Source organism: Lonchura striata, chromosome 19, assembly GCF_046129695.1.
Source record: "Lonchura striata isolate bLonStr1 chromosome 19, bLonStr1.mat, whole genome shotgun sequence".
NCBI lineage: Eukaryota > Metazoa > Chordata > Aves > Passeriformes > Estrildidae > Lonchura > Lonchura striata.
This window is the reverse complement of record NC_134621.1, coordinates 3851782-3877001: the sequence shown is the minus strand read 5'-3', so window position 1 is coordinate 3877001 and position 25220 is coordinate 3851782. Positions and strand designations below refer to the sequence as shown.

Here is a 25220-nt window from a genome sequence, read left to right as displayed (position 1 = left end):
TTCCAATAGAAGTCAGCACTATATAAACAAAAATGAAGTTTTACCTCAAATATCCAAGCCAATATTGAAATCGGTAGTCGTTCACTTCACTAAATTACAAGAAATTTGAATAACAGCAACAAAATGGCACATAAAATGTAAAATCTGCCACTTGAGGCGCAAATTAAACAAGTAAAAAGTTAGACAAAATGTTACAAAATAACCTTTTCAACAGCTGGTTGCTCGGCCAGGGTCTCTCCAATGGGCTGAAGACTCAAGCGATCTTTTCCCCCCAAAGGCGTCCTTTATCTGGGCTCTCATTTAGCTGAAGCATCTAGGTTTGAAGAGAGAAAAGTTCAGCCAGGTTTCTACCTTGTCTATTTTGGGTGTGGATGACTTCATGGATACTTCTAGTTGTGTTTCAACTGGCTTTGACTAATTTAATTAAGTTTTAGGAATTTCCAGTGTTCCACCTCCCCCCGTGTGTTGCTTTACTTCAGAGGCTAAATGTAAGGTTTGGTCAAAATATTTAGTTACAAAGGAGAATAAGCAGCAGGCTGTAGATTAAGCCAGACATTAACTTCACTTCAGCCTGTTCACCACTCAATTATTCAGAGTTCTATAAAAGTTACAAAACTAATACTTCTCCATAAAGACTTAACTAAGCTCTAATTAGCCTTCAAAACTGAAAATGTGACTAATTTTGCTACAATTATCTATATCCAGAGCTAGCTCAGGCCCTTTCCTTTTAAAAAACAGGACCAAACAGTTTGAAGGGTTAAAGACACACTATCCTTTCCCCACCCAGCGTATCCTTAGATGCCTCTTCAAGATGTCGACTTGAGGAAAAACTAGTTTCCGTGGTTTTCTTGTTGCAAGGAATTTACCACTTTTCTAGGACAGTTATTACCTCCAGTCAGTACAACGGCCACTGAACCGATCTTCCGTTCTAAAAGGATAGTGTATCTTTAACAGTGTAAGACAAACCTGCTCCAACACACGCCCACAGAAACTGGTCCCTGGAGGATCAGCCAAATCAGTTAAAATCTGCAATACTGGCCAATATTCTTTTAGCAAACAGGAGACCGCAGCTTTAAAGGGGAAAATGCAGATGTTGGATAAATACAGTAAGAAATAGTCATTTTCATCATAGGTTGTGTCTCATACAATATTTTATTAAAACCAAGGCATTAATCTCGCAATAAAACATTTTCTCTGTTTAAAAAAAAATTTCTCCGTAGAAAACCCTTCAGTAATTATTTCCCTAAATCAATAACAAAAAAGTCACTGCTCAAGAAAAAAAAAACCAAAACCAACAACTAACAATGTGCCCCACTAGGATTCACTTGGTTCAGGCTATTAACGCTCCAAGAACTACCCAACACCCCACCTAAGTGCTCTAATAAAGTAACATGCATCCTGTGCTGATCCCAAGGTACATTACCATGTTCCTAGGAGGATACAGCTCCTTCTTCTTCCGGAGACTTGGGAGGGCTCTTAGACCTGGATCTAGAGTTGGATTCCCTCTTTGAGGCAGGGGGAGGGCTTCTAGATCTGGACCGGGATCTTGACCTGGAGCGGGATCTGGAGACAGATGAGGACTTTGACTTGGATCTCCTGGCAGACCTGGACTTGGAGGTGGAGCGAGACCGAGAGCGTGTGCGAGACCGGGATTTAGATCGACTGTAGCGGGACCGACTGCGGGACCTAGAGCGGCTCCTGCTTCTAGATCGGCTGCGACGGCGTCTTCTAGGGCTAAAACATAGCAGAAGGAAAAAAAAAAAAAGGGCGCGTTAGAAGTTGCTCACGGGTGACGCACGGAGTGGAGCGAGTGCTGCGGGACAGGGAAGGCGGAACAGGACGCACGTGGGCAAGAAAATTAGTGTTACCAGGGCGCCATTGTTCAGAGCGAGTGGCCGGGGGCTAAACCTACTACAGGGCGAACCATTCTACTCCGATGGAACCCCACGTGCCTGTGCTAGTAAACCTCCAGTAAACCCCCACACTTCCTCTTCTATGTACTTTCCCCCCGCGGCGAAACTCGCTGGGAAAAGGACATCCCAGAATCGGTCCGGTTGGAAGGGGCAACAGCGGGTCATCCGCTCCAACCCCCCTGCTTAAGCAGGATCGGCCTAGAGCACATGGCTCAACTCTGCGTCCCCACCGCCCAGTGCCGGAGCCTCGCTACCTCCCTAGGCAACCAACACGAAAACAAACGGCTCCCAGCGCACAGCTCGCTTCATCCCGCTTGCCGCCCCAACTCCGTTCGCCGTTCCGCGGCGCTCACCTGCGGCTGCGGCGGCCGTAGCCGCTGCTGCTGTAGCGGCGGGGCGGCGGCCCGCGGCGGCTGTGGTGCGAGTCGGGCGGGCGGCCGTAGCGGGCCATCTGCACGCGGAGCTCCCGCCCGTCCAGCACCGCCCCGTCCATCGCGTCCATCGCGTCCTCCGCGTCCCGCTTGTCGTGGAAGCGCACGAAGGCGAAGCCGCGGCTCTCCTTGGTGTAGCGGTCCCGGGGGATGTAAACGTCGCCCACGCGGCCGTACTTCTCAAAGACTCTCCGGAGGGTATCCGGGGAGGTGCGGTAGGTCAGGTTGTCCACCTTGAGGGACGTCATGCCCTCCACATCGGGCGGCGGGCGGCCGTAACTCATGGTGGGCAGGAGCCCCAGAGGGGCGGCGGCGGCCGACGAGAATAAACCTGAGGGGGTTCAAGGGGGTCAGCAGGCGGCGCGGCCCTGAGGGCGACGCGCCTCACGCCGCAGGGCGAGTCCAAAGAGGAGGAGAGCTAGAGCGCATAGGGGAAAGCGGCGGGGTCAGCAGGGAGCAGCACCCACCTCAGGGTCCGAGGGGCGGCCCGAGGCCGGAGCTGAGCGCCAGGAGCGGCCGCCCCGTCCCGCCGCGGCGAGGAAATGAGAGGGAACCGCCCGCGCGCGCGGCTTAACGCCACAAAATGGCCGGCGGCGCCCCGGAAGGAAACGCGGCACCGCCCCGCCCGCGCCTCCGCGGCAGCGACCCCCCGTCCCTTTTAACTACTTTTTCCCGAGGTGGTCCCGGAGCGAGCGTGGGGAATCCCTCTCTAAATTAATAATTCGCCCTGTGGTTGGAAAGTGGCTGTTAAAACGCCGCCGCCGTGACCCGGAAGGGCTCGGGGGAGGCGGGGAAATTTTTGAACAATGTGTGTTGAAAACCGTAAAAAAACCACGCCAAAATAGCAATAGCAATAAGAAGAAAATAAATTAGGGCAGAGCTGGGGGGGCGGGAGACGGGCGACAAAACCTCGCCGCGGGAAAAAATAGGCGATGGTGAAGTGAATGGCTTGTGGCGCGGGCGGGCGGGGATGGTTTAAAATGGCGGACGCGGAGGGGAGAGCCGTGAGGGGAGCGGGGCCGGGGCTCCGTGGGGAATGGGGCCGGGGCTCCGTGGGGAATGGGGCCGGAGTTTTGTGGGGAATGGGGCCGAGGTTTTGTGGGGAATGGGGCCGGGGCTCCGTGGGGAATGGGGCCGGGGCTCCGTGGGGAATGGGGCCGGAGTTTTGTGGGGAATGGGGCCGGGGCTCCGTGGGGAATGGGGCCGGAGTTTTGTGGGGAATGGGGCCGAGGTTTTGTGGGGAATGGGGCCGGGGCTCCGTGGGGAATGGGGCCGGGGTTCTGTGGGGAGCCCCGCTCGCCCCGGCTTCTGCCAGAGAGATTCTCCTGAAGCAGCTGCTGTAGGAGCTCAGTGCCTTTCCCGCCTGTGAAAAATGCGTATTTTATGATTGGCTTTTCACAGATGTTACAATGAATGTTATATGTGTAATGTTAGACAGGTATGCTGTATTAATTCTCTTATGTAGTGTGTTAAATATAGTTTTAGGTTCCAATATAATGTTAAAGTAGAGATTATGTATGTGTTGTTTTTTGTTTTTTTTTAGCAATGAGATACTTGTTTCGAAGAACACCTAAATCTTCCAAAGAAAAGGAATTTATGGTTTTCTTATCAGAAGAAGCTAATTTCTTCAGGCCTTGCTTGAACACATGTTGCTGCTGTTACCAAAGAAATTGTTCCAGCCCAGTTTGCTGTGCAGCAGGATGGAATCTTGCACTGGCATAAGGGAGAAAATACATGAGTGGGACACTATTCCTAGAGAATCTTAAATTTATGCACTATAAAGTAATTATATTAAAAAGGAAGAAGATAGATTTTCTTGTGTTAAGACTCCTGAACTTGATATTTTAATTGCATCTTTGTAAAGCAGCCTCTGAATAATCACAGTGACTTTCCTCCAAAAATGAAAATGACATGCTGTTTTGAAAAATGCATTTAAAAAAATACAGTTTAGGAATACAGTTTAGTAAAAGAGCATGTCATGCATGTATTAAATATATGTTACTATGGCTGGGGTGCAGATTTTATTTTGCAGAGCTACAGGGTGGGTCAGGTTGGAAGGCACCACAGTGGGGTTGCCTGGTTCCCACCTCCCGGCTCCAGCAGAATCATCCTAGAGAGGGAATGGAGCATGACTGTGTCCAGATGGCTCTGGAATATCCCCAGGGAGGAGACTCCACACCCTCTCCGGACAATCTGTTCAGGGCTTGGGCACTGCACAGGGAAGAGGTTCTGCCTCATGTCCAGGTGGAATTTCCTGGGCATCACTTGGTGTCCATGGCCTCTGGTGCCATTGCTGGCCCCTGGAGTGGAGCCTGGGCCCTGCTGTGCCCTCCCTGCAGCAGGGACACATGGGGACGAGCCCCAGCACCCTCGGCCTTTCCCAGGACAGAGATGCTGCCGTCCCCAGGCCATCCTGGCGGTCTCCACAGGACCCGGAGCTCCGTGTCCCTCATCCCCAGGAGCCCAGAACCGGACACTGCTCCAGGGGAGGCCCGGCCAGGGCTGAGCAGAGGGGCAGCATCACCCCTGACCTGCTGGAAACGCTCTCCTCACGCCCCCGGGCCAGCAGCGCCCTTGTCGTGCCCTCGGGCACAGCGCTGCTCACGGACAGCTCCTGGTGCCCAGCACCCCCAGCTCCTTCCCCACAGAGCCGCTTCTCCAGCCAGCTCCTGGCGCCCAGCACCCCCAGCTCCTTCCCCACAGAGCCGCTTCTCCAGCCAGCTCCTGGTGCCCAGCACCCCCAGCTCCTTCCCCACAGAGCCGCTTCTCCAGCCAGCTCCTGGTGCCCAGCACCCCCAGCTCCTTCCCCACAGAGCCGCTTCTCCAGCCAGCTCCTGGTGCCCAGCACCCCCAGCTCCTTCCCCACAGAGCTGCTTCTCCAGCCGTCAGCCTGGGCCGTGCTGCTGCCTGGGCTGCTCCTCCGCAGCTGAAGGACCCTGCACCGAACTCGGGGCAGTTCCTCTCTGCCCTTCTCCCCAGCCTGCCCGCTCCCTCTGAAAGGCTCACAGCACCCCCAGCTGCCCCTCCCAGCTTTGTGGCATCAGCAAACTTGCTGAGGAGGCACTGACCCCTCATCAAAGTAATTGATAAAAGGGTTAAACAACCCTGGGGGACGCCTGTGAGAGGTCTCCAAACAGACCCAGTGCCACTGATTGTGACTGGGATTTTCCAATCAGTTCTTAATCATCTCACTGCCCGCTGGTCCCATCCTGAGTTTCCCCAGGAGGGTGTTGTGAAATAGAGTGTCGAAAACCTTGCTGGAGTCAAGATGGACAGTATCCACTGTCCTCCCTCATCCATCCATGCAGTTGTTTCATCACAGAAGGTGATCAGGTTTGTCAAGCAAACCTTACCCTACTTCAGATCTAGTTTGAAATCTCTCAACGAGCTTTTCTAACTCCTTTTCTCCCTTTGAGACCTCTGTTTCTTTAAACCCTTTACTGTAGACAGCAGAAGTAAAATGTGGTGATTTGTCATTTACATCAATCAGTTCTGCATTTCCTTCTCTGTTCTTTTGGCCAGCATTAAAGTAGAACTGATTTAGTTGAATTCTCCAATCCCAGAGGCGCAACAGAACAGATGAAGGATGGTATGAGGAAGAAGCAGCCATTTGCTCAATGCCTGATCGTCTCTCAGTTTTGGTAATGTTTTAACAGAGATCTTCATGACTCGAAGATCAATGAATCTTAAATTTATTATTTAGAAATACTATGAAGTACAAGATAAATGGGATCACTTCCATCCCTGGAGGTGTTCAAGGACAGGTTGGAGTGGCCTTGGAACAACCTGGTCCAGTGGAAGGTGTCCCTGCCCATGGCAGGGGTGGGATGAGATGGGCTTAAAGGTCCCTTTCCATCAAAATTTTCACCATTCTGTGATTCCATGATTCTGTCATTGAGAGGGGTTTTTATTTTTTTGGTTTGGTTTTTGAGGTGTTTTTTAATGTGTGTTTTTAAAATATTTTTTTAATTATTATTATTTTTTCCAGGTGTTATTTAGTGGCGAGGAGCTACAATTCTCAAAAGCTGGTACAAACAACTTTATTTTAAGGACTGGGAGATTTTCACCGCATTAAATAGGAAAAGGTAGCTTTGCTAAAACTGCATTTCCCATAGTGCACAAGGGCTTTCAGGGCCGTGTCAGCTGATCGAGACACTGAAATGTTCTTTATTTCCTGTGCAGTGCATGGAAATGTGCGAGCGGCTCATCTTTCCTTTCTCAGGGGATTGAGAGGCCGGGGACCGCAATTCAGATTTCAGCAATGACGAGGGGCTGAGCCCATTCACCTGGTTTTGGGAAAGCTGCTCCTTTGGGAGAAGGGGATGCCATGGAGTAACACCCTGCAGTCAGCCCTGGTAACTTCATGGGAACAGGTAGAGAGAATCTTGGGCTTCACCTTTTCTACCAGCCCTTATTTGTCAATTTTTGTTGCACATTATTTTAAAGGCTTACCAGGACTTTTGATTAATTGATATTTTCAATCAGCTAATGAGTAGCCCTAAGTAATCATTATTTTTAAAGCGTGCTTTCTTTTATTCTTTTTCCTTTTTTTCCTTTTTTTTTTTTTAAACAGAGGTTAAGAGGAAACTTTTAAAAGAAAAAAGAGTTTTTCCAGACTGAAGCTAAGGACTTGGGAAAAATACACAAAATGTCTCAAGAAGGAAAAAAGCTTTTCAACATCATTATTTTGGGAGTCTCATTTATGTTTATGTTCACTGCTTTCCAATCCTGTGGAAATATTGCGGTAGGTGTGACTTTCAAAACGTGCCACGTTTCTATCTCAGTTATTTACCCTGGCTTGTCTTTTGTGTGCTCTAATGTTGTTTTGTTTGGGATTTCTTAATGTGCAAGGTACTTTGACATTTATCTTCTTTTGGTTTAGTTTTAAGTAGATTAATGTGTTTAACCAAATAATTCAGCAGGTTATCTCTTTAAGATAGCATAGCTACATATAAAACAGTCTGATTGCTTAGAAAGTAGAAAAATAATCTTGTAAAATGTTTGAGCTTTAAAATAGTGTCTGCTTTGATACTTGTGATGTTGGACAATTGAATTACAATGAGCCTTGCATATTCTATATAGTCCCTTTCAAAATATTTGCATAAGTTATTATTAACCATGCTATTATTAACTAGATTTTCATATTCTGACAAACTAGATAGAGGGGGAGTATGAGGATAACACCTAACAAATAGATTTCTGCAATTGCTAAACTGCCAAATCACCTTCCAGCTGAAGGAGTTATTTGCTGCTATTTAGTATATCTTTCCAGAGCAAAAATTGAACACAGCATAATCCAAATTTACTGTTGCTATTTAAATTTTTAGACTCCTGTTACTGCCAGGTTTAGCTCTTTAACTTCCTGAGCTGCTTTCAGTATTATTAGTTCTGCTCCTGCAGGGCAGTTAGATTTCCACATCCACTTTGAGCCCACAGGTCTTACAGCTCTTTTCTTGCATGCAAGAAGGATCCTTGCTGGATCCAGACAGATAAATGTCCTTCACTGCATTACAGAAAATTACAGAAATATTTAGACAGAATATTAGAGAATAATACAGAAATATTACAGAAATAACTACTTGGGGTAGTTTTTATAAGTTCTAGTGCAGTGTAATACTTTCTGTAAGCTCTCATGTGCAGCCCAACAATCTCAGAAATTTTGCAATGAATTCAGCACCTCACCAAATTGAACTTTGTGATCATGTAATCATGTAATTCATTGTCATAAAAGTCTTTACAAGTGACTTTCAATCAGATCTGCCAGTCTCATGATCACTACAGCTGAGTCAAGGGGAAAAAAAGGAAGAGGGAAATAATGAGAAGCTGAAAAGAATGGAAACTTAACAGAGATTCATAGTTAGGTCAAGTTAAGATTATTCTGAAACTTCTTTTTTTCCCCACTTTTGAAATTAAGGTAGTCATACCTATGTATGTAAGAGAGGTCTTAAGTGAAACAAAAGTTTTGTGAAGTATTTTAGGTCTCTTATGAAATTATGATTTAATTATAAAGTTCTTCTTCAAACATAGATGTTTCCCTGCCAAGTATCTCCTGCATCTTTGTTGTGGAGGTGGTGTGAGTTGTAATTAACATTTTAGATTCTTTCAAGTACTGTGTAGTGTCTATTAATGAATAATTCTAATGTTTGCTACTGACTTCAAACCAATGAAGGTGTTCTCAAAATACAAAATAGATTCTAACATATTACAATGTATGATCCTCTCCTCACAGCAAACTGTTATCACGAATTTAAACAACACAGACTTTCATGGCAGTGGCTACACGAGGTAATTACACAGATTTTCTTCTTACTTTGCTCCTTGCAGGGCGAACTTAGTTACAGTTTCATCCAGTGGAGAGACACTCTCAAGAGATTGCAGCGTTCTGCTGACTTCACAATTTATTGACACACTTAAAGCAGTTTAAAACAGGCGTCTCACAGTTCTGCTCTGAATTATTTCCAGTTGAGCTACATATCTGGTTTGCATGTTTTCTTTGTAGGAACAAAAACCACTGTCATCACATTCTCAACATTTTACCTTAGGAGGCAAAGAAGGTGGAAGTCTAAAAATAAATAAAACTGCTAAGTCAGGCCTTGGTTGTTTGCTTTTGTACACTGTGTTTGTGTAGGACAGGTGGTGTGGATCAGCTCTCAGGAAATACAAGACAAATGTGGAAGGAGCAGTCAGAAAGACAGGCAAAGCCACAAAAAGCCATTCTCTTTCTTGCACTGGCAGAGTCAAACTTGTCAGGCATGTTCAGGGACTTTTTGCATGTCAAATTAATCTGTCCTGTAGGAAAACCTCATTGCTCCTTTGAAAGGTTTTCTGTCTTAATTTAAACTAAAAATGCCACGGGCACAACATATGTCTGTAAAATTTTCTGTGGTGCATCTGGCAGAAGATGACAGATAAATGAGCTTCTGGAACATTCTCCTCTAGATGTACATGGTACAAAATACAATAACTGCTGTTCAGGCAGTTTGACAAATGCATGCTGTAAATTAAAAGACGTCATTGCCTGCAGTAGTTTGGGACTCTACTCAGCAATCCAGGGAATAATGTTCACTTCTGTGTTCCCATGTGGAGTGCCATGGGTGAAGGGAACAGAAGAAAGTAAGGAAATGAACCACTGAAGTTTTGCTGTTATGTTTGTACTTAACTGGTTATTTTGAAATCCACTGATCACTCTTAAATAATATTTTAGCCTATATTTTATTTTAAGTATTTAATAGTCTTTGTTTTTTATTTCTGTAGCATGTCCATTATTTATGGAGTATTGTCTGCATCAAATCTTATATCACCTTCACTGGTTGCAATAGTGGGACCTCAATTCTCCATGGTTGTTAGTGGTGTGTTTTATAGGTAAGCATTAATTTTGAGGTTTTGCCTGCTTCCTTGGAATATTTCTTTTAATTTTTTCACACCTAAGGCTCTTGTGCCATAGATGAAATTGTACTAAGAAAAGCCTCTCACAGAGATACTGCAGAGTATTACTGGAAACAACACATTTTTTCCACAGCATTTCCAGACTTTCTTTGCTGACTGTGGAATTGAGGTTATGGTCTCAGATTAATAACAATACAAACAAAATTCTATGTGCTTGGAAGGGTAAAAAGATTTTTCACATACAACCTATTTTTCAACATCCCTTAGGAGAGAGCAGCTGTTTTAGAAGCACCTAAGTGAGGTATCTGATTGATAAAGAGCATTGTCCACTTTAGGTCAGTATTCAATGAACTGATCTGTTCTGTTCTAGCCTGTACATTGCAGTCTTTATCCAGCCAGCTACATGGGCTTTCTACACTGCCTCTGTGCTTATTGGCATTGCAGCTGCTGGTAAGCATTGTTCTTATTCTGCTGACTGTTTTGTTATGAGATTTGAATATGCCTTTAAAATATTTTTATTTCCTGAGCAATATATTCTGTCTGTTTCAGTCCTCTGGACAGCTCAGGGAAATTGCTTGACTGAAAATTCTGATGAAAACACCATTGGAAGGAACAGTGGAATATTTTGGGCACTCCTACAGTTCAGGTAAGCTTTATTTGTTGATTTTATTTTTTATTTTTTATTTTGTTGTGAACACATTCTGCTTTTTATATCTTTTTACAAGTGGGAGAATGCATTGAAAATGCCCTGGGACCTTGTAGTCGGTGGGAAGGAGAGATGGAAGCAATGTTTTTATTGGTGTTGTGCATTACAAAACAAGAAATGAAAGAAAGCTGACTATTGCAATCTCAGCTCTTGAGCTGCTAAAAAGATATATTTGCTAGGGGAGTATTTGAGGGATGCAACAGCAATCTTGTTGATTGTGGAGGGCTGTTCCAATTTGTGTCCTTTATTGAGGGAGAAGCTGATTCTCACTGCCAAGGTGAAGATACTGAAGTTGGACCTGGCAGTCAGAAGCCAGAAAAGAAATCTTGTTTTTGATGGCTTTCTGATAATAAATTATGAGTGCTGCTCAACTGAAAAACCAACAAAAAGCTCAGCATCAAGAAGGGCAGTGAGAACAAGGCAGGGGATGCTGTGTTGTGGCCATTAAGTGTTTTGTGCAGAGATAGTTAATGCCTCTCATGGGAGCATAATACAATTAGGATATAGAGAAAAATAATGAAATTATACAAGAAGATAGAGCTGATGGCTTGAGGAGAGACTGAAAAGGTTGGCACTCTTTCCTGGGGAGGAACAGCAGCTGAGGAGGATTATCACCAAATTTTGGGCAGCAGGGGAGCTGAGTGTAGAACTGTTGCTCACCAAATGCTGCTGTGCTAAATTGGGGTCACTGGGTGAGAGTAAGGAGGACTGGTTTGAGACAGATCAAGTGCTTTTTTTACAGTTGGTGATTAAACTTGCAGCCTTGGGGGTCTGTAGAATTGGATGGTGTGAGCAGGATTGAAAAGGAATAAAACAAATTCATGGGAGACAGGTGCACAAATGGTTCCTGAAGAAAGATCCTTTTACCACCTCTAATGCAGTAGTTTTGAATATTCTCCCAGAATACGTATCTGGGAGATAACCAGGGGAATGAATTGCAGAAATGCTTAGGGTGCTGAGCTTGCATTGCTAGTGATGCTGTGGGATCCATGGCTGGGAGAACATCAGCCTGAACCAGCATGCATTTGTCAAACCTTGTGTTTCTAAAGTTTTCAGTTCCAGAATTAACCCCTCAGTGTGTTACCAGAGTAGCAATTTCCACAAACGCAGCTGATTGTGTGAGTGAGTAAAATATATGGGCTAATAAGAAGAAAATTGGCTCTAAAACTGCTTAAAATCTTTCATTCAGAATGACTGTATCTTGGGAAATGGTAGTTAGGGACACAGAATTTCCTTGAGCTGAGCAATACTTCAGACAAAACACATGACCCTGCAAAGGAAGTATTACAAAATCACCTCCAGAAATATGTCAGCTTTCTAACCTATACCCTTCCAAGATTAGAAGCAGCTCAGATGCAGATTTAATAATTTTTGCCACCACCTTGTGTCTTTATTGATAAAAGTGAATAGCCAGCATTTTGAAGCAGAATCCTCAAATTTCTTTGAGTTTTATATAAAAGCAGTTGACATGGAGGGTGACTCATGTCTTTATTTCTTTCAGGATTGCACAGCCTTGGGATATTTTTGTTGTTGTATAAAATAGTACTAATGTGGTGCTACAACCCTAGTTTTTTCATAGAATGTATTGTTGACCTTTGTTCTTTTTGTTTGCAGCTTGATTTTTGGAAATCTGTATATATACTTGGCTTGGCAAGGGAAAACTCACATATCAGGTGGGTACTGCTTGTTTATATGGCCAACCTTTAAATACAGTAGCATGAATTAACAGATGAAATAATGGACTCCAAAGTGGCAGGAAGCTTATACAAAAGCAGACTTACTTTTTCCTTCCAATTTATTGTAGGTAGTCTCTTCTTGGAGATTTTCCACAGTAGCTACTCTGGGAATTTCCCTGTGCAGACACATTTGTACCAAAATACACTTATTTGGGGGAAGGTGTTCTGGCTGTATGTGTAATATTGTGCACACTATCCTATTCCAAAGTAAGTTCCTGGTGTGGAGTGTTCTTCTAAATCATGTTAGAGATGGATAAAGCTATGAAATAAAGGAAAAATCATCTCAGTTTACTTCATTTCTGCATTAATTATGCTGGCACAAAGCAGTGTAAGAGGCAGCACTGCTGGGAGAGTGGAGTAAAAACTCTCTTCCTTTCTTGGCATAGTTTATGAGATGAACTTCCTGATGGGATTGTAATTAATGCTGTATTTTTTTCCATTTGATGTTGTGCTTGGCTGGCAAAGAGCAGGAACTGGAGAACAGTAGACTTTATCTATGTTCTTGAGCCAGACAGTGTTGAGATTCTGTTTTTAAACCAAAGATTTCTGTCAACTGTTTAGGCCAGGCAAAGTAGAGGGGTGGGAATTCACTAAGAAAAGTGGTGAAAATAGATTTTAATAACCAAAAATGAGTGCTGCTGGAAAGGCAGTGCTCTGTAAACAGGTAAGTTTGATTTTCCTGTTCTACAATTACTGATAATTTTCCTTATTTAGTTCTAATGTTGAATATCTACTAGAATGGTCAATTCTTTTAACCTTTAACAGATTATTTAATTCTGCTCTGGTCAATCAGGAATAAGATGTTGACTTTTAAACAATAATTACCAGGTTTCAGAAATAACAGAACAGAGAGAACAGTTCAATTCTTGTTTCTCTGAGCTCCATCTTTTCAGGTTCTCCACAGATACATGTTTGGTAATGACACACTAGCTAAATTTAAAGGTCATTTTCTGCATTCCTGTAAAACAAGGGTTTAAGTGTAAATAATATTGGAGACACTTTGAACCTGAGGGGGTGGGTCTCAAATCCTGTGCATTCCAAACTTCACTGCTCTGCTAACTACAGAACAGAGCAATTAACTGTGAGGCAGTTCTGCTGTTACATTTCCCTCCATCTTAAGTGTCTTGAGATTCCTCTTTATTAGAAAATTTTATATCAAACCCTAACAGCATTTAAATTCAAATAGCATTTAAAAATCAAATCTTATTTTACTATCTATTGAGAAAATAGCAGAGTCATTTCAAGCTGTGAAGCACACCTTCTCTTTTTGGATCTGTGATCATACCAAGTTATTTTTAGGACGAGTTTGCATTTGCTGTTGAGCTAAGGGGGAAGTAAATACAAGGATAGGTGATATCTTCAGGGTCATGCATTAGTTCAGTCACAGTTGTTTGCTGTTAATGGTTTTTTTCCCTGCTTGATACTGGTAGGTGGGGGTGGCTTTTGTATTAGATGTGGCTGTGCTCTGCTGCAGTATAACCAGCCTGTTCAGCAGAGTTGCCCCCTCCAGCTGCTGTGGCAGTCACTGAGGTTTTGGTGGTTTTTATGCCTTTGTCATTTCCCCTCCTACAGTTTATGATGTCATGGTGCTCATGGTTCTGATGCTGGTCAAGAGATTCTCTTAGAAATCTGAAGGGGTTTGGGGCATTTTGTCCAGTCTGAATTATATAAGCCTTCAAAAATGTACTTTCTTCTCCTAATAATTTATGCACTTCCTTTAATTGGCTGCTCCTTGGTCATAGCCTTTGCATGGCAGAGAATGCGAGGGACCTCTTTAATTTGCTGATATTTTATTAGCACCATAAAACTGAGACAGGAGTTTGCCAGCAGCTCCATGTGGAAGGTAAGCTAGAAAATTAGTGTGTGTTAAACCCTGTAGCATGTGTGTGCTAGTTGTTTGAAGGTAGCTGGATTGGTTTGGATCTCTTCTGCACATCTGGTTATGGCTCTTGTTTGTTTTTCCACAGAGAGCGATCGCAGAACTGTCTTCATTGCTCTGACTGTTATCAGTCTTGTGGGCACAGTTCTGTTCTTTCTGATTAGGAAACAAGAGGACACAAAAGCTCCAGGGGATGATGATTCCACTAATGAAATCCTGGGGGAGAGCTCGTAAGTGTTGAAGGCAATAATAGGTTGTCACTTCTCGTTTGTGCTCCTGCTCCACAGAGGAACATTGTGCACTCACTTCCCCTCCCTGCTGGAAACATGAATGTTATCAGCAATCTGCTGGATCACAGATTTAACAGAAAAGTGTCTGTACTTTTACAATGACAATTAATGAGAAATAATGTTCTTGATATGGCATCAAGGGTGAAGTTCAGTACTGCACATGAAATTTTTCCTTTGATAAGCAAGAGCCTTACAAAATATTCCCTTCATCTCTTCTCCACTGATTATTATTTATCTTGCCCTCATCAGCCCATTTGAAAGGCTGGAAAAAACAGAAAACACTCCTTTGTTTATAGGTTGTTTTACAAACCAGAACATGTTTTTCCTATCTTCTCTAAATATATATGCCACCCTGATGAATGCATTAGAAATGCACAGTTAGACAGATTCAGTGCAGGTTTGCCTGAGGCATCAGCTTAAATATTTTTGCTTTATTTAAAGAACAGTGAAAATGTTAGAAAAACATCAGTGAGCATGCCTGTGGAAAAAATGTTGAAAGCTAAAAATGTTCAAAAGAAAGATTCTATTAAGCAAGCATTCACCAGTGCAGGCAGCAAATAGATTTTGTGGTTACTTTAGATCTTAGAAACTTTAAAAAATACATTGAAATATTCCAATATATAGTGCAGGGCTAAAAAATGTACAGAAGTTTTGAAAAATGAAGGTGCCTTCCAGCACAGCAATAAAGTGTGGTTTTTCTCTTCCATTTTGACCAAGTAATTTGTTTACCCAGGTCTGCACGAAACAAAATGATGAAAGCAGTGGCTGCCTTCAGTAAGTACAATTTCACATGAGAGTTCCTTGCCAGCTCTCTGTGTTTGTGCTGGTGATGTGATCATGTACAAACCACTTCAATCACAGACCTGAGTGGTCCAGGGGAGATTTGGAGTGCTCCTCCTTTGATGTGATTTCAGATCCAAACTGCTTTACAACAGCATCCTTGTGCAGATGAGCACAAAAGGAGCAGGTTAATACTTGGGAAAGGCAGTGAGAATGAAAAATAAAAATCAACAAACATGTGAAGATAAAAAGAATTCAAATAGGTTGTTTGGTTTTGTCACCAGTTGATAGCAGTTAACAGTTTAGAGCTGAAGCTTCTGCAGTTCCCTTTGAAGCTTATGTGTTCTGCCTGAGACTGTTAAATTTGTACTGAGGATGTGGGGATCTTCACTGAAAATCTATTTATCCTTTCAGGAGACAGTTGCCATGAGCTGAGAGTACAAAAATACAGAGAGCAGAAAATTATCTGATAATTGAAAATTGTGTATTTCTTCTTTAATATTTCCCCCACTGCATCTCTTATAAAATACAATTTTTGGAGGGCATATTTCTTCTAGATGGCAGTTAAACATCTTTTTGTTTTATTTGGCATTCTGCTGTAATAAACAGTAAATGAAACTTTAATACACAGATTGTATAATAACCAGTTTTTGCTTTAAGCAAAGAGCAAAAGTAAACGTAGATTATTTTAGTAGTATCTTCAGAAGTTTTATTAATTTTCTTTATTATTTCCTAACAGAGAAATCTATTACACTGAGCTTCACCAAAGAGATGCTGCTTCTCAGTGTTACCACAGCCTACACAGGTATGAAGCCAGCAGAGTTTCACCATGGAGCAGTGGCAAGGCATTGTTTGGAATTTTAACCCCAGACTGGAATTTTAATCCATTTCTCTGCAAACCTTATTTGGACATTTTAATTAATTTTGGGTTACTCAGAATGTTTCTGTGTCATGGTGAATGTTTCTGTACAGGAGGAGGGGTGCATCCAAACCTGCAGGTGCTGGTTCAGTGAAGTTCTGGGTCCCAAAGTGAGAGGCAAAATTTACAGAGCTGGATTTTATGGGATTTGATATTGCACTATCAATAGTTTTGAGATTGTTTAATGCAGCTGAATTGCATACATTTAATGCAGTTGTATTGCCTTTGAATTAAAGGAATGTTTGTACCTCATACCTTCATTAAGGCATGGGAGATTCCCAATGCTCTTCATTTTAGTCTTGGTTCTATTTGGACCCATCTTAATAATTTTCAACTGGTTTTATCAACAGAATTTGCTGTGGCAAGAGTTCTTTCTCTTTTTAGCAGATATCAGTTAAACTTGGTCTGCCCTCCGTGGACCAATGCAGAGTTACAAGATAAAAATTTATTTTTACCACACCAAAAAAACCCTATAAGATCCTTGAGTTGTTTCTTTTTGGGGGATTTTTTTGCTCATTATTTGGCTTCAGATGTAGTTTTGTTCATGGTCAAATTAGGTTTGACCATGAACTTTCAGAGCCTAAGCTCTGAGTCACTGTTAGGAAAAATTATTGTTATGTGAAAAGAAAAACTTAGATGTGAACAAAATATAAACATTGCAGTTTACAGCAGCTCCTGGTAGAGAAACAGCAGGAGTAGCTCTGGAGTTGGGTTGCTCCAGCCACTAATCTGAGTTACAAATTATTTCACAGCATCTCCAGTGTTGTGTCAACCCAGATTAATTCACATTAATTCCTCTGGGGATGGGAATGTGGAGCAAGATAACAAGAAAAGGGAGTCAGTCAGGTTTTGCCTGAATATCCTGAAATTTGGGGTTACAGGTGGCATAAAAATAAATCAGTCCAGACTGGGGAAAAAAATATCTGCTGCCATCTTCTGGATTTAGGTTGGTGTTGCTACATTCTGTAAGAAACCAGAAAATTCCCTAAGGCCAACAAGGGTTTTTATGCCAAAATTACTGGAATTAAGCTGCTCCAAGTGCACCCCTGTTATTGAAGCCATGCAGTCCACCAGGGAGGGCAGGGTGAGCTGTACCAGCATTTGGCTGTAGCCAAAAAGTAAAGGATATACATGAGAAAGCTTTATTTTGAGCTGTTTTTCTCTGTTTAGGAATAACATTTTGTGTTGTTTTGAGTACACTTGTTTATTGAGTTGGTATTTTTATACTAATGGTTGCTCATGGTCATGTTAGCTGGGTCAGTGCTGTCACCTTTCCTCACACTAATGGCAATAGAAAGAAAGAAAGAGGATTTAAAACAAATAGGAGTTGTTGTTTCTCAGCTTAAATTCATTATGTATGTATAAAAAAGTTCATTTTAGGATTCTTAGCTCCTTACTGGCATTTGGAGCTGCAGGGACTTCTAGGAATACCATAACTTGAAGTGGGGGAGGAAATCCTTAAATGGAATTGTGCCTTATTTCTTCAATTACTTCATGTTATTTCATGTGGCATTTTTTATTTGATAAAATTCCAGAGTTTTTGTAGAAGTATAAACTGTAGGTATATATTTGTTTAATATGAACATATATCTATATATATAGGTTTATTATAAACAAATATAAACCTATATTTTATATATTGTTTAATATAAACACTATAGGTGTTGGGTCAAGAGTAGCAGCACTGAACCTGGGTGCCTGTGACACTTCTAATGTGGTTTTGAGGAACTAGCATAGAAGAATATAATAATTACATCATTTAAAATTCCCTCTTTGCTTTTATTACCCACCTCTCATTTAAATACATGATTTGAAAGATACTTGAGGGGAAAACAGCCTTTAGACATAAAGATGTTTTCATGACTTTTATGAGAGTGCATCTATCAGTTCTGTTTGGTTTCCTTCCAAGGTCTGGTGCTGACATTCTTTTCTGGAGTGTATGGAACGTGCATTGGAGCTGTGAATAGGTTTGGCAGTGAAGAGAAAAGCCTGATTGGTCTCTCTGGCATTTTTATTGGTGTTGGAGAAATCTTGGGTGAGTCTAAACTTGCTACCTTTTGTCAACAAAAAGCATTGAGGCGGTGCAGTTATTCAAAATGTTTGGTTTTTTTTTTTTGTGTTTTACTCAGGAGTGTGTTTGGAGCTTCCAGCAATAATTATGTGAACAAAAATGAAATAGTAACAATATAATTGGCACTGTGGTTCCTTACTGCACTGTGAATTATACCTTACACTGTTTAAAGTGGATGTAGACCAATTCTAATATTCTGCATTCTCTTTGGATTAATGTGGAGGAATGCACAAACTTCAAATGTGAGAAACACTGGGCTACAGTGTTATTAGGGAATTGAAACAATTTTGCTATTTAAGTGCTATTTTGAAATAGTATTATGTTTGCATTCTTATTAGTTTTGAGTGATATAATTTAAAAATTTTTGAATAAATGCTTACACTAAGGATTTCTTTCTTTAAAAAGTTTGCTTGTGTCAAATGAGATGTGATATTTGAATAAATTTGGATAGAGGTAATATTCATTAAATAAATATTTCTTCTTCTCTGTAGACTCAAGTACTGAGGTACTTAGCAAAAAAACACTGTTCATTAGCAGCTCAGATCCATTGAGTTGCATGTTTTTCAATTAAGAGCTGAGCACAAGGCTGTCCATTTTCACTTAGTGATGTTGAAATACTGAAGGAAACTGGCTGCTGGTTAAATACTTGCCAAAAGGTGAAATATGTTCATCAGCAACCAGCTGATCAATCTCCTGCCCCATTTCCCTGGCAAACTCCTCGGGGCTGTTTGCATGTCAGTCAATCTTTGTTATCCAATGGGGGAACGTTTGTAATTTAAATTGCCAGGATTTAAATCTCCACTTCTGATTCAATTCTCTCTTTTCTGCTCCTGCAGGGGGAGGAATCTTTGGCTTGCTGAGCAAGAAGAGTCGCTCTGGCAGGAACCCAGTGGTGATGCTGGGCATCCTTGTCCATTACATAGCCTTTTATTTAATTTTTTTCAACATGCCAAATGATGCCCCCATTGCTCCAATGGAAGGAACAGATCAAGTTGCTTACATGGTTCCAAAGTATGTTGGATTTTTTTTTGCCTTTGGCTGCTGTATCTTAGGATGTGCATAAAACAGCTTTTTTCTCAACAGAAAATTTCTTGAAGTTTTTTTTTCTGTCTAGTGACTAACTCCCTGGAAAAAGCTTTCAGGAATTCTGTTTTTATTAAAGGTAGATTTCCACCAGTGTGCACCCAATTTAGGAACTTGAATAGCATAAGAATAAAAAGCCTGGGGATGAATAATAGCAGTTGTGTCACTTGACAACTGATGTTTCTGACATGTAGCACAAAAGAAAGACCAGCATCTATTGTAGTGGGTGTTAAGATTTCAGTTTATTTTAAAACAGTCTTGGGCTCAGTTTTACATCAGGGAGCACCAGCCTTGCCCTGTTGCACTTGTTTTTAAATCTTTCCAATGCTTACTGTCAAATTCCACTTGGTGTGACTGCAGCCTGTCCCTTACAGCACTCAGTGTTTGGGGGGAGAATACAGAAAGCTTTCTTATCTCATCATTACAACTTTCTTTTGGGCTGTATTTTTACCAATTTGTGTGAAAATCCTGTACTGTCAGTTTTACAGACACAGCTGCTAACTTTCAATTCTAACTTGTGCCTGTGCAGGTGATTGGTCTTAGCTGGAGTATTTTTCTGCCAAATAAATTGTTATTTCTCTAACATTCCTGCAGATTTTTGAACTCGCCATGTGCCTCAGCTTTTAATCACTGCTGTGTGGGTTTTGTGGCTCCAAGCACTAAAACCTTATTTGAGTGCTTCTAATTCAGTGCAGAATTGACTGCAGGTAACAGTAACAGAAGTCTTGGCATTCAAGAAATTAAAGCTGATGAGCTGACTCCTTTTGCCAAGTCAGGCATTCCCAGTTCTTTCCTAGGGAAATTAAAAGTGTGATAACTTTCTTCCATTTACAGTTTCCAAATAAGCCTGACAGAAACAGTTTATAAATGTGTGAGCTCTTTGATTGAATGGCTTTTAAATTGGAATTGCTTTCTCCTTCAGCAAAGAGGTGGCCATGCTCTGCAGCTTCCTGCTGGGGCTGGGGGACAGCTGCTTCAACACCCAGCTCCTCAGTATTCTGGGATTCCTGTACTCAGAGGACAGTGCTCCTGCCTTTGCCATCTTTAAGTTTGTTCAGGTATTGCCTAACACAGCCTTTTGGAAGTAGGATTGTTGGGGTGTTACTGAAATACTGGGTTTGGCTTCTTAATGAGCTGAGAAAAATGTTCTGCAAATTATTTTATCCTGAATTTTGGTGTAAAATAGTTTTGTGAAGCTGGAAACAGTTTCCTCAGCTATGATATTAAAGCTTTGTCTGTGTTGTTTCTAGACAAAGTGGTTTGAAATACCACTTTGAGATTTTGGTAGTGGTTTTGCCATTTGAAATACCAGCTTGCAATGCTACAAACACTTTGGAGTTTGGTGTTCATTTTCTGCAGTTGAACGCTGTTTAGATAACAAGTAAAAACGAAATCTGTTGTGGGACATGCTGAAACATATGTTGAGGTATAATGAAGCCTTAAGATTCTCTTTCTTCTACAAAAGCATTCTGAGAGCTTCATATTAAGCTGTGTCTATGTCAGTTTAATAATCCTTCTGTAGCAGCACCAGCCTGCAAATCTCCACTGATAATCTTTTCACTTTGTTTCTCCTCTCAGTCCATCTGTGCTGCTGTTGCCTATTTCTACAGCAACTATTTCCTGCTGCAGTGGCAGCTCCTGATCATGGTGCTGGTGGGTTTTTTTGGGACAATCACCTTCTTCATCGTGGAGTGGGGAGCAGCAGCAGCCCTTGCTGCCCGTGGCTCAGACTACAGCAGCATCTGATCCTGTGCCAGGAGGAGCAGCACAGGAATGGGTTTTGGGAAGTGGCAAAAGGTGAAGGTTGCTGCAGAGGTTGAGATGGAGAAAGCTGCTACTTCAGTCCGACAGAATGTGAAACAGAAGGGGAAAAAAATGCCACGTTTGAAAGGCTTTTATTCCTTGCTTTGGTCATCTGAGCATGTTATTGTGTTGTTAAAAATCTGGTACTGGGAATGGAATGAAATGTAGGGACCCATGTATTGAACAATTCTCTTCTGAGATGTCCCTTTCAGAATGTAATTGCCTAATTTCACTCTGCCATGCACTACAGAATTAGTTTGGGGGTTTGTCCCTTAAATTATTTTTCCTATATTCTAGTTCTGCAGACATTTGAATTCCTTTATTGAATGAGATATTTTTATAAGGTAGATTATATTGCAGATCATGTCTGCACAGCTGAGAAATCAATTTGGCATTGAATTTTTCAACAATTAGATGTAAGGAAGTATTTCTGTGGAAAATGTTGCCTTATTCTGTATCCCTCAGCTCCTTGTTTCCCAACCATTCGTTTATTAATCTATTTCATGTGCTTAAGTTGTGAGATCCATGGGGTTGTTTTTTTTTTTTGTTTGGTTGGGTTTTTTTCTGTTGTTGGCTTTTTTGGGTTTGGTGTTTTTAAATTTTTTTGTAAGGAAGTCAATCAGGTTATAATGTGACATGATAGATTTTATAAGAATTTGAAGAAATCACCCTTGGCTATCTTAAGGATGGGATCCCAAGGCCCGTGAAATATTGATGTGGAAAACAGCTTCTGGCTCAGCATCTCAGAATTGAGCTGTGTTGAGAAAGGTGCTGAACCTTCCTCAGGGCTGTGCTTTATGGGGGACCATAATCCACAGCTTCTCCCCCAAAATCCCAAATAGTTCTTTTGAGTTCAATGGCATTTTCATCAATGATGAAAATCTGTGATGGGAGCACTAAGACAACTTTAAAAAATATAAATAATCTCAGAATGTGAACTGTCAGAATCATATTGCAGTGTTTATGCCACTGCATAACCTGAAACACTCGTCCTAAGTTGTTTTATTCAGTCTGTTTTGGGAAAACTGAACTGTAGTCTTACTCCACCAAATAGGAAAGCAAGGTTAGTGGCATAATAACTAAATTTTAATCCAGAACTGTTATAGATGATGTAACAGGCAGTGACTGCAGCTCACCTTGACTTTATCTGCCTACATAATACTCTGAAGTACTTGTAGTTGTGTTTGGTGGGCAGAGAGCAGACATGGAACACTCAGAAGGTGTTTTTAGACACTCCATGGAGCTATTTTTAGAGAAGTACCATTCGCCAGCCTTCTTTTATGCCCAGTCAGAATGTTAATGCCTTGTCTTTAAAGACAAGTTAAAAAAGATTGTTTTACATGTCAGTAGCTCCCAGTGTTGTAACTGTGTAGGAGCTCCCTAGGTGAACCCTGGGGAGGGAGGGTGGCATCTCCTGTGACATTTGCTGTCACTTCTGCTCTCCAGGAGCAGTATCACAAGTGGAGCACAGACAAACAGCTGAGAGGCATCTTCTCCCAGGGATAGAGAAAGGGATTTTTAAATTCACAGGGATAGAGAAAGGGATTTTTAAATTCACGGCAGGTTTTTGCTGTGAGATCAGCAAGGTGTTAATGGGGGGGATAAGAGGGCACCTGAACATCCAGCAAGCTGAGAAATCTGTGAGGACAAGCAGGAGAGAGAGGTTTGTGTGTATTCCCAGGAGATTTAATGAATGATGTAAAAAAGAATGAGGCAGAACATGGATTGGAGTGAGGGGTTACCAGAGCCATTCCAATCTGTCAGGCAGCCCGAAAAAACATTCAGTGTTCAATCAATATGTGATTAATGGGACTAGCAGCACTGCAAAGCCTCTCTCTCACCCACTCCTGTTATCCTGCAATTTGAAGCATATGATTTTTATAGACTGAGCACTACAAAGGTGTGGATTAAAGGGTGCTGCCACTGATTAAAATTCTCTTGTTGCTACACATTTGCATTTTCTCCAGAGTACCAAAAGGGATAAAGAGGTTTTTTTCCAGATAAGGAATTGCTGAATTTTCTTTTCTTCCAAACGCTTTTGGGGCCCTGTTCTCCCCATCACATTAATGAGAGCAGAAAGACTTAAATGTTCACAAGGATCATTTTTTTTTTTTTCTTACAGTGTATTTGGGGTAAGAAATGATTCTTGGATCTTGTGGTGATGAGTAACTTGTAAGTGCTTTTTAACAATGTCATTCAATTGTAAGTGGGTTATGGCTCTCATGAAGTTGCTTTTTAAATTGACCCCTTTTAATGATGTGATGTTCATATAAGAATTGTATGAACTATTTTATTAGGAATTAAAAGTACTAAGTTTATGTAGTTTCAAATACCATTTTGAAACCAACTCAGAGGGGTACTAATGAAGAAAGACTTGTGGGTTTTCAGTACCTCGGTGAATCTGATGCTTTACTTTTTTTCTTTTGCTCTGTTCTGGTCTGACTCAGTATCAGATAATCTTAGCAGGCTGCTCAGAACTATTTATAGGGTCATTAAAGGGAAGTATTATTGCTCTGTGACAAGTTTTTTCAAGAAACCATGACACTCTCCAAGCTGTATCGTGGATGGCTATTCTTTTTTACTATTAACTATATAATACTGCTTTTGACATTTGATCTGAAGAGAGAGGCCTCAGTTGTTCAGGCTGCTGATGACATATGATTGCTTTTCACTTATTCATATTTCTTTAGTATGCCAAGAGGTGAAAAATCCTCTCCAATGTACACAGCTGTTCATTTGGCTGAAATTTTTGGTGTAGCAATATAAAGAACAGTAACACTGACATCCATTATGATTCCATCTCTTAATCTGTTAATCAGCATTTACCAGCCATGAGGCTGCAGCCCCTTCATTTCACCTCTGTGGCCTTTGAACAATTTCATGTTAATCTGAATTGGGAGCTCACTGTGAAATAAAGAGGGATTTGAAAAGAAGGATTTTGCTTTTTCTGTTTGGTTTATATTAGAGATTTCATCTTTATAAGCAAAATGATACATGAAGTTGCTTTGGTTTATTAAAAAGTTCTCTTTCATTTTTCCCCCTTGTTCTTTTAGAGTGTTACTAAAGTTTAATATCTTGATTGAATATCACATCCTCATGTTTTTCAAACAAATGCTAAACAGGAAATGAAAACTGCTTTTCTTGACAACTGAGTGCCAAATAAGCTGCTACAAATTAGTCTTCAATGAATCTCATATAAACATACCTGTATTTTGTCTTGCCAGTTGGTTTTCATTTTGATACATGGATGCATGGACTGAGAATTTCCAGAACTGTGTACTTCCTTCCTAATTAATGATGTGGTTTTACTTTTGTGTAATTTAATTACTTTTGTGTTAATTTAATTAGGTACAATCTATGTTAGCAAGTTGTGATAAGGAAGAGAACCATTTATAAAATAATTTTTTAAAATAATTTAAATTTATAATTTTCTGAAGGTACTGCCAAACTCTTAAAGGGGCATTAAAAAATATCCCAAACAACCAGAACCCCCAAAAATCCTTAACCAAGGTCCCTGTCTTTGCAGAAACCCTTCTGTGGTACAGTTATGAAAAACAAGAAATCTTGTGTTGGTAAGTTCTTCGAATGTTTGTGACCATTTTAAAGTATACTGGAGAGAGAACTTCCTGGTGGGATTTGCTGTGACTTTATGGAAAAATAATTCAAGCGTTGAAAGCCAAAAGTTCAGGACCACATGTCATTTAAGCAGACAAAATTCCTCTGGACCTGCTTGGAATTCCACAAGTTGACTTCAGCTGATGAATGTGGTTCCCTGGACTCCAGCCTAAATGTCAGCAGTTAATGCACAAAGGGGTGTGTGAACAGAGCACTAAATTCTGTATTTTAGGGCAAACATGAATTGTTTGCTGTCAGTATAAATAGGAAATGCAATGTTCAGCATCATGCCAGGAGCCACAATACCCACCTTGGACCCAAACTGTGCAGGTCTGTTAGTCAAGGCACCACCTTTCAAGCACAACCATTAATTTTCCTGGTGAAATGTGTGTTTGAAGGCTTCATCCACACCTCTGTTTTCCTTGGAGACCCACAAATGTTAATTGAATGGCAGCAGCAGTTAATGCCATGTTTTCCTTGATCCCTGTCTAACATGTAGGTAGAAATAATAAAAGATGGGATCATTTAGAGATGGAGCTGAACTGGGAAGTTTTTGCTGCTTTACAAGGACCTTGCCCTTCTGATAGGACCGTGCAAGATTGAGACTC

At 41.4% G+C, this 25220-nt stretch overlaps 2 protein-coding genes across 8 annotated transcripts in view; one reads left to right on the top strand and one right to left on the bottom strand.

Moving 5' to 3' along the window:
- SRSF2 (serine and arginine rich splicing factor 2) overlaps window positions 1-2930 on the bottom strand; it is a 3674-nt gene extending 744 nt beyond the window's left edge. The window contains exons 1-4 of one of the 4 annotated variants that reach the window (XR_002466952.2): window positions 2812-2930; window positions 2267-2675; window positions 967-1734; window positions 1-313 (exon numbers count right to left, since the gene is read on the bottom strand). The exon at window positions 1-313 is cut by the window's left edge and continues 744 nt beyond it. Coding sequence is in view for 2 of the 4 variants with exons in the window: in XM_021546996.2 (XP_021402671.1) it covers window positions 1431-1734; window positions 2267-2628 (666 nt within the window). In the remaining 2 variants the exon portion in view is untranslated. Of the gene's footprint in view, window positions 1735-2266; window positions 2676-2811 lie in introns of all 4 variants that reach the window. The other 3 variants (XM_021546996.2, XR_002466951.2, XM_021546995.2) reach the window with 3 other exon arrangements.
- A 99-nt stretch (window positions 2931-3029) lies between these two features.
- On the top strand, window positions 3030-23930 carry MFSD11 (major facilitator superfamily domain containing 11). Of its 4 annotated transcripts, none has more exons than XM_077787341.1 (18): window positions 3030-3152; window positions 3746-3782; window positions 3888-5985; window positions 6333-6429; window positions 6527-6717; window positions 6918-7088; window positions 8574-8629; window positions 9599-9706; window positions 10101-10180; window positions 10280-10376; window positions 12051-12109; window positions 14140-14281; window positions 15075-15115; window positions 15861-15926; window positions 17950-18075; window positions 18948-19122; window positions 20117-20252; window positions 20773-23930. In XM_077787341.1, exons 6-18 carry the CDS (start codon window positions 6993-6995, stop codon window positions 20938-20940), a joined length of 1350 nt encoding a protein of 449 aa, XP_077643467.1. In that variant the 5' UTR covers window positions 3030-3152; window positions 3746-3782; window positions 3888-5985; window positions 6333-6429; window positions 6527-6717; window positions 6918-6992; the 3' UTR covers window positions 20941-23930. The 4 variants fall into 4 exon arrangements, with proteins under 4 accessions (XP_077643467.1, XP_077643466.1, XP_077643468.1 ...); XM_077787340.1 differs by lacking the exon at window positions 3030-3152 and adding an exon at window positions 3163-3279; XM_077787342.1 differs by lacking the exon at window positions 3030-3152 and having other exon boundaries at window positions 3587-3782; window positions 6527-6699.
- Window positions 23931-25220: the final 1290 nt, after the last annotated feature.